Genomic DNA, 11,040 nt, shown 5'->3' on the forward strand with positions numbered 1-11,040 from the left:
GGTCAGTGACGGTCAGTGATGGTCAGTGATGGTCAGGGATGGTCAGTGACGGTCAGGGATGGTCAGGGATGGTCAGTGATGGTCAGTGATGGTCAGGGATGGTCAGGGACGGTCAGGGATGGTCAGTGATGGTCAGGGATGGTCAGGATGGTCAGGGATGGTCAGTGATGGTCAGGGATGGTCAGTGATGGTCAGTGATGGTCAGGGATGGTCAGTGACGGTCAGTGATGGTCAGTGATGGTCAGGGATGGTCAGTGACGGTCAGTGATGGTCAGTGATGGTCAGGGATGCTCAGTGACGGTCAGGGATGGTCAGTGATGCTCAGTGACGGTCAGGGATGGTCAGGGATGGTCAGGGTGGGTCAGTGGTCACTCAGTGATGGTCAGTGGTCACTCAGTGGTCAGTTGGTCACTCACCCCAGCAGGCCCTGGTCCCAGCCCTTGATGACCTGTCCTGTCCCCAGTGAGAACACGAACGGTCAGTGATGGTCAGGGTGGGTCAGTGGTCACTCAGTGATGGTCAGTGGTCACTCAGTGGTCAGTTGGTCACTCACCCCAGCAGGCCCTGGTCCCAGCCCTTGATGACCTGTCCTGTCCCCAGTGAGAACACGAACGGTCAGTGATGGTCAGGGTGGGTCAGTGGTCACTCAGTGATGGTCAGTGGTCACTCAGTGGTCAGTTGGTCACTCACCCCAGCAGGCCCTGGTCCCAGCCCTTGATGACCTGTCCTGTCCCCAGTGAGAACACGAACGGTCAGTGATGGTCAGGGTGGGTCAGTGGTCACTCAGTGGGTCACTCAGTGGTCACTCAGTGGTCAGTTGGTCACTCACCCCAGCAGGCCCTGGTCCCAGCCCTTGATGACCTGTCCTGTCCCCAGTGAGAACACGAACGGTCAGTGATGGTCAGGGTGGGTCAGTGGTCACTCAGTGGTCACTCAGTGGTCACTCAGTGGTCAGTTGGTCACTCACCCCAGCAGGCCCTGGTCCCAGCCCTTGATGACCTGTCCTGTCCCCAGTGAGAACACGAACGGCTGCTCCCGGCTCAGGCTGCTGTCAAAGGGGGTCCCGTCCTCCAGCGTGCCCTGCGCCAGCGCCGACCGGTGAAAACCGGTACGGACCAGTACGGACCAGTACAGACCAGTATAGACCAGTACGGACCAGTACGGACCAGTACGGACCAGTACGGACCAGTATGGATGGGTACGGACCAGTATGGACCAGTACGGACCAGTACAGACCAGTATAGACCAGTACGGACCAGTACGGACCAGTACGGACCAGTATGGATGGGTACGGACCAGTATGGACCAGTACGGACCAGTACAGACCAGTATAGACCAGTATAAACCAGTATGGACCAGTATGGATGGGTACGGACCAGTATGGACCAGTACGGACCAGTACAGACCAGTATAGACCAGTATAAACCAGTATGGACCAGTACGGACCAGTACGGACCAAGTACGGACCAGTATAGACCAGTACGGACCAGTATGGACCAGTATGGACCAGTATGGATGGGTACGGACCAGTACGGACCAGTACAGACCAGTATAGACCAGTATGAACCAGTATGGACCGGTACGGACCAGTACGGACCAGTATGGACCAGTATGGACCAGTATGGATGGGTACGGACCAGTATGGACCAGAACGGACCAGTACGGACCAGTATGGACCAGTATGGACCAGTATGGATGGGTACGGACCAGTACGGACCAGTACAGACCAGTATAGACCAGTATAAACCAGTATGGACCAGTACGGACCAGTACGGACCAGTATGGATGGGTACGGACCAGTATGGACCAGTATGGACCAGTATGGATGGGTACGGACCAGTACGGACCAGTACAGACCAGTATAGACCAGTATAAACCAGTATGGACCAGTACGGACCAGTACGGACCAGTATGGATGGGTACGGACCAGTATGGACCAGTATGGACCAGTATGGATGGGTACGGACCAGTACGGACCAGTACAGACCAGTATAGACCAGTATAAACCAGTATGGACCAGTACGGACCAGTACGGACCAGTATGGATGGGTACGGACCAGTATGGACCAGTATGGATGGGTACGGACCAGTATGGACCAGAACGGACCAGTACGGACCAGTATGGACCAGTATGGACCAGTATGGATGGGTACGGACCAGTATGGACCAGAACGGACCAGTACGGACCAGTATAGACCAGTATAAACCTGTACGGACCAGTATGGACTGGTATGGACCAGTATAAACCAGTATGAATGGGTACAGACCAGTATGGACCAGTATGGACCAGAATGGACCAGTGTGGACTGGTACAAACCAGTATAAACCAGTACAGACTGGTATAAACCAGTATGGATCAGTAAAAACCAGTACGGAGCAGTGTGTGCCCCAGTCCCTCCCAGTTTGCCCAATTTATCCCAGTGTATCCCAGTTTACCCAGTCCGTACCGTGTAATGCAGGGTCAGCACGTCCCCTCTCCGCGACCTCTCCCCGCAGCGCTCCGGGCGCCTCCCAGTCTGTCCCGGTTTATCCCAGGGTGTCCCAGGGTGTCCCAGCACTCCCAGTTCCCCCAGTTTATCCCAGTTTACCCCAGTCCGTCCCAGTACCGTGTAATGCAGGGTCAGCACGTCCCCTCTCCGCGACCTCTCCCCGCAGCGCTCCGGGCGCCTCCCCAGTCTGTCCCGGTTTATCCCAGGGTGTCCCAGGGTGTCCCAGCACTCCCAGTTCCCCCAGTTTATCCCAGTTTACCCCAGTCCGTCCCAGTACCGTGTAATGCAGGGTCAGCACGTCCCCTCTCCGCGACCTCTCCCCGCAGCGCTCCGGGCGCCGCCGCACCCCGATCTGCACCTTGCGGGGCTCGGCCGCCAGGGGGCGCTCGGGGGGCAGCGCCAGCCACAGCGCCAGCAGCAGCCACTGGAAATTAACGTAATTAATCGTAATTAATGGGCACTAATGTCACCTTATTGACAACTTAATGTCACCCTAACATCACCCCGAGTGTGACTGACAGCGACAGCCAAAGCGCCAGCAGCAGCCACTGGAAATTAACGTAATTAATTGTAATTAATGGGCATTAACATCACTTATTGACACCTTAACATCACCCTGACTGTCACTGAGTGTCCCTGAGAATCACTGACAGCCACAGCGCCAGCAGCAGCCGCTGCAATTAACGGCATTAATTGCAATTAATGGGCATTAATGTCACCTCATTGACACCTTAACATAGCCCTGAGTGTCACTGAGAGCGCCGGCAGCAGCCACTGCCATAAATGACATTAATGTCACCAAAATGTCACCAAAACGCCACTTATTGTCACCTTAATGCCACCTGTTGTCATTTATTATCACTCAATGTCCCCTATCGTCATTTATTGTCACTTATTGTTACTCAGTGTCTCCCATCGTCATTTATCATCATCGATTGTCAGCCAATGTCCCCTATTGTCATTTATTGACGTTTATTTTCGTTCATTCTCATTTATTGTCCCCTATTGTCATTTATTGTCGTTTATTTTCGTTTATTCTCCTTTATTGTCCCCGTTGTCCCCTCCAGCAGAGGCCGCTGTGGTGGCGCCGTGCGCGGGCGCGCCCGTGATGTCACCGGCACCGCGTCGATGACGTCACGGAGCCCCACACCGGCGGCCCCGCCCATTCCCCGCCCCCGGGAACCCCCCGCGCCCCTCCCCCGCCTTCCCGGGCCTCCCGCACCCCCCCGGGACCCCCGGAACGCCCCCCGGGACCATCCCGAGCCCCCCCCGCCCCCAAATCCGGTCCCGGGACCCCCAAATCCGCCCCTCCCCCCCCGCACCTCCGCCGCCATCGCGGTTCCCGTCGGGATCACGTGACCGCCGCCGCGCCTCCGATTCCGGTCACGTGAGACGCTGTTTCCTGACAAACTATTGGCTCCCGCCGGTCACGTGGCGCCGCGGCCGGAAGCGGAAGCGGCGGGGATGGCGGCGCGGCGCGCGGTTGCCATGGTAACGGCCGGGCCCCGGTGGGGGTTAATTGACCCCCCCAATCAGCGCTAATTAGCGTCCCCCTCCCCTCCAGCAGCGCCTCATTTGCATGGGGAGCCCCCGGCGCGGCCGCCGCTCGGCTGCGGGGCTCGGGACGGCGTTAATTGGGCGTTAATTAGTGCTGGGGGGGCAATTAGCGGTGTTAGGGGGTAATTAGTGTTAATTAGCGGGGCGCGATGGGGCCGAGGCTGCTGGACATCGATCGGCACTGAATAAGTTGTCAATATTTTGCTAATTCACAAGCAGAACTAATCAAGGGCCTTATTGACAATAATTATGAGCTAATTAGCATTAATTATGACCTAATTAGCATTAATTAACTGGCGGTTTCTTGTTATTTCATCACCGATAAATCGCTGTTTAATTCATAGAAATTAATGGCCTTATAATAAATATGAGAATATTAGAAGTAATTAATAGCCTGAGTAACTCAATTAACGCCGTAATTAGCCATAATTAGGAACCAAATGCGTGCGAATTGCTGATTTAATGGTAATTAATGTCCTGATTAACGGTAATTAACGCCGGTCACTCCCACAATCCTGAATTGTCGGGTCTCAGAATTAATTAATGGTTAATTAGTGGTTAATTAAAGGTTAGTCGCTAATTAAAGGCGTTAATTGCAGGGGCCCTGGGCCGCGCCCCTCCCCGCACGCGGGGCCCGGGCCTGGAGGGGGCTCAGCACCAGGTGAGACCCAAAATGTCCAAAATTATCCCAAAATGGCCCAAAACTGACCAAAAGTGTCCCAGAATATCCAAGAACTGCGACAAAAATGTCCCAGAATTGCCCCAAAATGTCCCAACATATCCCAAAAAACCTGCCCCAAAACATCCCCAGATTCACCTGGGAACTCTGAATCCACTCCAAAATACCCAAAAACTGCCCCACGATTCCCGAAACTGCCCCCAAATTCCCCAAAATGGCCCAAACTGCCCCAAAACACCCCAAAACTGCCCTGAAATTCACCTGAGAACTCCAAAAACTGCCCCAAACTGACCCAAAATATCCCCAAACTGCCCCAAATTATGCAAAAGTTCACCTGGGGCCCGCAAAAACTCCCCAGGACCCCCAATTCTGCCCCCAAAATACCCCAAATCTGCCCCCAAAATCCCCAAACCGCCTCAAAATATCGAAGAACTGATTCAAAATATCCCAAAATTCACCTGGAACCCCCCAAAAACTGCCCTTAACCTGCCCCAAAATGTCCCTAACTGCCCCAAAATATCCCGAAATGGCCCCAAACTGCCCCAAAATTCACCTGGGAAGCAAAAAAAACCACCCCCAAAAATGCCCCAAAGTGTCCCAAAAAGCCCCAAATTCCCCCCGAATCGCAGGCGGGGCCCCCCCGACCCGCACTCGGTGCTCGGGGTCCGTCCCGGGGCCTCCCCCAGGGAGATCCGCGCCGCCTCCTGGCCCGCTGCAAGGAGGTACCGGGATGGACGGGGACGGACCGGGATAAACCGGGGGGAAAAAACCCGGCGGGTTTGGGGTGAAAAATGGCGATTTTGGGACAAAAACGGCACCGGGAGGGACGGAAATGGGAGGTTTGGGGATAAAAATGGGACTGGACAAACTGGGAAAAACTGGGATGGACTGGGGCAAACTGGGAGGGACTGGGGGGGGGGGAAATGGCAATTTTGGGGTGAAAAAGGGTGATTTTGGGGACAAAAATGGCACTGGGAGGGACACAAATGGGAGGTTAAAAATGGGACTGGGACAAACTGTGAGGCACTGGGATGGACTGGGCAAACTGGGCAAACGGGGGGACTGGGAGGGACTGGGAGGGGGAAAATGGCGGGTTTGGGGTGAAAATGGTGATTTTGGGGGAAAACCGGCAGCGGGAGGGACAGAAATGGGAGGTTTGGGGATAAAAATGGGACTGGGACAAACTGGGTAAACTGGAGGGGATTGAGGTGAACTGGGGGAGACTGGGGGGGGGGGGGTGGAACCAGGAGGTTTTGGGGTGAAAAACGGCGATTTTGGGGATAAAACTGAGGGGTTTGGGAACGAACTTGGGCCTGGGAGGGACTGGGAGCGCTGGGGACCCCCCTCGGACCCTACCAAGTGTTTCGGAGGGGGGTGTCCCGTATTTTGGGGACCCTTCCCCACGCTTTTCCCACCCCCCCCTCGCACCCTAAACTTTCCGAGGAGTGTCCCCAGGTGTCCGGGGGTGTCCCCAGGGGTCCGGAGGGGGTCCTGTGTTTTAGGGACCCCCCCTGTGGTCGCTGTCACCCCCCCGGCCATTTTCGCCCGTAAGGGGACCCCACTCGGACCCTACCAAGTGTCTCAGGGGGGTGTCCCGTATTTTGGGGACCCCTCCCCACTCTTTTTCCCCCTCCGAAAGACCCCAAATTTTCCAGGGGGTGTCCCCACCTGTCCGAGAGGGCTGTCCCGATTTTGGGGCCCCCTCCCTGCCCGTGTCCCCCCCCAGGTTCACCCCGACGGGGACCCCTCGGACCCCTCCCGCCATGGGCGCTTCCTGCGCCTGGCCGAGGCCTACGCGGCCCTGAGCGCCCCCCGGGCCCCGCCCCGGGACGGCCCCGGGACCCCCGCCCGGGACAGCGCCGAGACCCCGCCCCGGCCCGGGACCCCCCCCAGGTAACGGGCACGGGGAAGGGGGGAGGTCCTGGCGTGGTTTTGGGGGGCTTGGGAAGGGTCCTGGGGGCGTTTGGGGAGGGTCCTTGGGGGGTTTTGGGAGGGTCTCAGGGGTCCCCTGAGGGTTCTGAGGGGGTCCCTGAGGGGTCCCATAGCGTTTGGGGAGTCCTGGGGTGGTTTTGAGTGGTCTCGGGGGTCCCTAAGGGTTTTGGGGAGGGTCCCTGAGGGGTCCCATAGGGACTGGAGGGTCCCAGGGTGGTTTGGGGGGTTCTTGGCGGTCCCTGAGGGTCAGGGGTGGGTTCTGGGCGATTTGGGAGGGATCCCATAGGGTTTGGGGGGGATCTCATAGGGTTTTGGGGGTCCTGGGGTGGTTTTGGAGGATCTCAGGGGTCCCTGAGGGGATTCTGGGGGTGTTTGAGGGTTGGGCAGGGGTCCCTGAGGGTTTTAGGGGGGTCCCAAGGAGATCCTATGGGTGTGGGGGGGCGGTCTTGGGGGTCCTTATGGGGGTCTCTGGGGCCCCAAGGATTTGGGGGGGGGTTTTCCTGGGGGTCCCTGGGGGTTTTGGGGTGATCCCCGGGGGTCCCACGGGCGCCCGTTCCCAGCTGGGACCGGGAGCGGCGGCGCTGGGAGCAGAGCCGGCGGCACTGGGACGAGAACCGGCGCTACTGGGAGCAGTTCCGAGCCCCCCGGGGCGCCCCCCGAGCCCCCCACGGGCGCCTGCTGGGGCTGCTGCTGCTGCTGATGGCACTGGGCGGGCTGGCACACGGGCTGGCATACAGGTGGGGGCACAAAATGGGGCTGGGGGCTCCAACAATGGGGCTGGGGGTGCTGGCACATGGGCTGGCATACAGGTGGGGGCACAAAATGGGGCTGAGGGCTTCAAATGGGGCTGGGGGGGCTGGCACACGGGCTGGCCTACAGGTGGGGGTCTGAAAATGGGGCTGGGGGCTTCAAATGGGGCTGGGGGCTCCAACAATGGGGCTGGGGGCTCCCAAAAACGGGGCTGCTGCTGCTGCTGATGGCGCTGGGGAGGCTGGCACACGGCCTGGCCTACAGGTGGGGGTATGAAAATGGGGCTGGGGGCTTCAAATGGGGCTGGGGGCTTCAAAATGGAGTGCATTTGGGGTGCATTTTGGGATGATTCCCCCCGGATTTGGGGGCTCGTTTTGGGGTGAATCCCCCAGATGTTTTGCCCCCTCCCCAGGTACGTGGCCGGGGCTCACGCCGCCTTCCTGGACGAGCAGGACCGGAAGCTGCGCGCGGCCTACGAGAGAGCGCGGAGCCGGTGGGCGCCGGGGCGGGGGCACCGGGGCGGTCTGGGGGGTCCCGGGGGGGTTTGGGGGGTCCTGGGGGCGTTGGGGGGGTCGTGGGGGGGTTAAAGGGGATTTTGGGGGACTTTTGGGGATTTGGGGGTTTAGGGGACATTTTGGGGGTCTTTAAGGAGGGGGAGGGGTCTGGGGGGGGAAGGGGGGGGGTGTCTCTGTCCCCTCCCCCCGATGACCTTTGACCCCTGTCCCTCAGGGCGGGGGTCGCACGAGGAGCTCCTGAAGCGGCTGCGGGAGCGGAGGCGGGGCCGGCCGGGGGGAGGGGGCGGGGAAGGCAGCGAGGGGGGGGGAGGGGAGGGGTCCTGACCCGCCCCCCCTCCCCCTCCCCCTCCCCGTCCTGCCCTCGGACCCCTCCCCCAACCCCCCAACCTCCTGCCCCTCCCCCCGCTGCCCCTCCCCCTCCGCGCTCCGCCGGGAGCCCCCAGGTGAGGCCGGGGTGGGGGAGGGGCGGGGATACCCCTGGTGGGGGAGGGGCGGGGATACCCCCGGTTGTCCCCAGGCCACGCCCACCCCGCCATCAGGCCACGCCCCCTCGTCCCGTATGACTTTTCGCGCCCTTTTCTTGGCCACTCCCCTGTCCCCTCACGATCTTCCCCGCCCCCTCTCCGGCCACACCCCCTCCGGATTTCTATTGGCTCGCTCCGGCCACGCCCCTCCTCCCCGCGGCTCTGATTGGCTCCGCCGTTCCCGTCGTGCCGCGTGACCGCCGGTCCCTCACGGAGCCGCCGCCATGTCGCGGGCGGCGCGCTCGGTCCGGGCCGCGGCCGGGGCCAGGTCGGGCCAGGCGGCGGCGCCGAGGCCCGTCCGGATCCTCATCCCGGCCGGCGGGGCCGCGCCCGGGCCGCCCCTGGGGCCGGTGCTGGGGCAGGTGCGGGGAGGTCTGGGGGGAACCGGGGGGGGTTTGGGGTGTCCCGGTGCTTCCGGAACCGACCCCGACCCTCCCCGGCGCTTCCGCAGCGCGGGGTCTCCATCGCCGCCTTCTGCAAAGACTTCAACGAGCGCACCCGGGACATCAAACCCGGGGTCCCTCTGAGGGTCCGACTGCTCGTGAATGTGAGTGGGGGGGGCGGTACCGGGATCCCCCCCCGGGGCACCGGGACCCCCCCGTGACTCCCCCGTGCCCCCCCAGCCCGACCGGACCTACTCGCTGACCATCGGGACCCCCCCCACCTCCTACTTCCTCAAGGCCGTGGCCGGAGTGGAGAAAGGCTCGTCCAGACCTGGTCAGGGAGGGGTTCGGGGGTCCTGGGGGGGAATTTGGGGATCCCGGGGGGGAATTGGGGATCCTGGGGAGGGATCTTGGGGTCCTCAGGGGGTTCTGAGGTGCTGGGGGGCGCTTGAAGGGTCCTGGGGGGATTCTGGAGGGGGTTTGAGGTCCCTGAGTGAGTTATGGGGGTTCTGAGGGGGATTTTTGGGAGGAATTTGAGGAAATTTTGGGGGGGATTTCAGGTCCCTGAGGGAGTTTTGGAGGTCCCAGGGGGGGATTTGGGGGGTCCCGGGGGGAACATTGGGGGTCTCAGACCCACTGACCACTGCCCCCAGGCCCCGAGCCGGCCGGGGTCGTGTCCCTGGCGCAGCTGGGTTATTTTGGGGGTATTTTGGGGTGATTTGTGGGGTATTTTGGGGTGATTTGGGGGTGTTTTGGGGTCCCACAGGCCACGAGCCGGCCGGGGTGGTGTCCCTGGCGCAGCTGGGTTATTTTGGGGTGATTTGGGGATATTTTAGGGGGTACTTTGGGGTCCCACGGGCCACGAGCCGGCCGGGGTGGTGTCCCTGGCGCAGCTGGGTTATTTTGGGGTGATTTGGGGGTATTTTGGGGTGATTTGGGGGTATTTTGGGGTGATTTTAGGGGGTATTTTGGGGTCCCACAGGCCACGAGCCGGCCGGCGTGGTGTCCCTGGCGCAGCTGTTCGAGGTGGCCGTGGCCAAGCAGAGGGACCCCGCGGTGGCCACGCGGGGGACGGCGCTGCCCGCCCTGGTGGGGTCCCTGGTGGGCTCTGCCCGCAGCCTCGGCCTGCTCGTGGTGCCCAGGTGGGACAGAGCCCCGCGCCGGGACGGGAACTGACCCTGAGAGCCCCGAAACTGAGCCTGAGAACCCCAAAACTGAGCCGAAAAACTGACCCAGGAACTGATCCTGAGAACCCCAAACCGGCCCAGAAACTGACCCTGACACCCCCAAAACAGCCCCCCCAAAACTGACTCTGGGCCCATAAACAGCCCCTGCTCCCCTCCGAGAAACTGCTGCTGATGCGCCCCAAAACTGCCCCAAAAACACTCCCCAACCAACCCCAAAACCATCCCCAAATCAACCCTTGACCCCCCAAAACCAGCCCAAAAACTGCCCCACACTCACCCAAAAACACTCCCCAAACCATCCCCAAAAACTGCCTGTAAGCCCCCCAAAACTGCCCCAGACTGCCCCAAAAACACTCCCCAAACAGCCCCAAAACCATCCCCAAAAACTGCATCTAAGCCCCCCAAAACTGCCCCAGACTTTCCCAAAATCATCCCCCAAATCAGCCCTTGATCCCCCCAAAACCAGCCCCAAAGAGCAGCTCCTGAGCCCCAAAACTCTGCCCCAAACCCCCCAAAAACAGCTCCAAGTCACCCCAAATGACCCCAGACCCCCCAATTTCCCCCCCAGGCTGACCCCCCAGGCCGTGGCCGAGGCCCAGCGGCGCCGCCGGGAGCTCCAGGAGGCCGCGGCGCCCCCTGGCGGGCAGGACGAGGAAGGGGCCCGCAGGCAGTGACCCCTCCCCAAATACACCCCGAACATCGGGGGGGGCCCCAAAACATCGGGGACCCCCCCCAAATAAAGAGCTCTTCCCACAGACCCACGTGGGGTTTGTAATTTGAGGAGGGGTCCTGAAATGTCTGGAGTCTCTTTTGGGAGTTGGGGTCTCTTTGGGGGGGATTTGGTGTCTTTTTGGGGGGGTTGGGGCTCATTTCTTCGGGGGATTCCCTCATTTTTGGGGAGGGGCGAGTGGGAGTCCTTTGGGCCTTCATCCTCATCTTCATCTTCCTCCCAGTTCCTGCCTCATCTCCCTCCTTCATCCCCCTTTATCCTCCTTCCTCTTCCTCATCCTCAGCACCTTTCCAG

General features: G+C 60.6%; 2 protein-coding genes across 2 annotated transcripts; one reads left to right on the forward strand and one right to left on the reverse strand.

The window, feature by feature from the left end:
- Positions 1-963: 963 nt before the first annotated feature.
- LOC128950146 (peptidyl-prolyl cis-trans isomerase FKBP2-like) lies at positions 964-3,860 on the reverse strand. Its single transcript, XM_054295023.1, has 3 exons — positions 3,812-3,860; positions 2,767-2,913; positions 964-1,080 (listed from the first exon to the last, which is right to left on the reverse strand). The coding sequence occupies exons 1-3, from the start codon at positions 3,821-3,823 to the stop codon at positions 964-966; spliced, it is 276 nt and encodes a 91-aa protein (XP_054150998.1). The 5' UTR covers positions 3,824-3,860.
- A 4,810-nt stretch (positions 3,861-8,670) lies between these two features.
- On the forward strand, positions 8,671-10,690 carry MRPL11 (mitochondrial ribosomal protein L11). The gene is made up of 5 exons (XM_054295021.1): positions 8,671-8,808; positions 8,898-8,993; positions 9,070-9,163; positions 9,812-9,971; positions 10,585-10,690. Exons 1-5 carry the CDS (start codon positions 8,671-8,673, stop codon positions 10,688-10,690), a joined length of 594 nt encoding a protein of 197 aa, XP_054150996.1.
- Positions 10,691-11,040: the final 350 nt, after the last annotated feature.

Source organism: Melozone crissalis, unplaced genomic scaffold, assembly GCF_028551555.1.
Source record: "Melozone crissalis strain CALT ecotype California unplaced genomic scaffold, PUWL_Pcris_2 ptg000466l_1, whole genome shotgun sequence".
In the NCBI taxonomy this organism is placed as follows: Eukaryota; Metazoa; Chordata; class Aves; order Passeriformes; family Passerellidae; genus Melozone; species Melozone crissalis.

Bases quoted from the DNA above. Each gene is read 5' to 3' on its own strand.
- LOC128950146 (XM_054295023.1), bottom strand. The intron at 1,081-2,766 runs GTACTGGGACGG...GCGCTGGCGCAG, and splicing joins TGCTGACCCTGCATTACACG to GGCACGCTGGAGGACGGGAC.
- MRPL11 (XM_054295021.1), top strand. From the start codon at position 8,671: ATGTCGCGGGCGGCGCGCTCGGTCCGGGCCGCGGCCGGGGCCAGGTCG. The intron at 8,994-9,069 runs GTGAGTGGGGGG...GTGCCCCCCCAG, and splicing joins GGGTCCGACTGCTCGTGAAT to CCCGACCGGACCTACTCGCT. The intron at 9,972-10,584 runs GTGGGACAGAGC...TTTCCCCCCCAG, and splicing joins GGCCTGCTCGTGGTGCCCAG to GCTGACCCCCCAGGCCGTGG.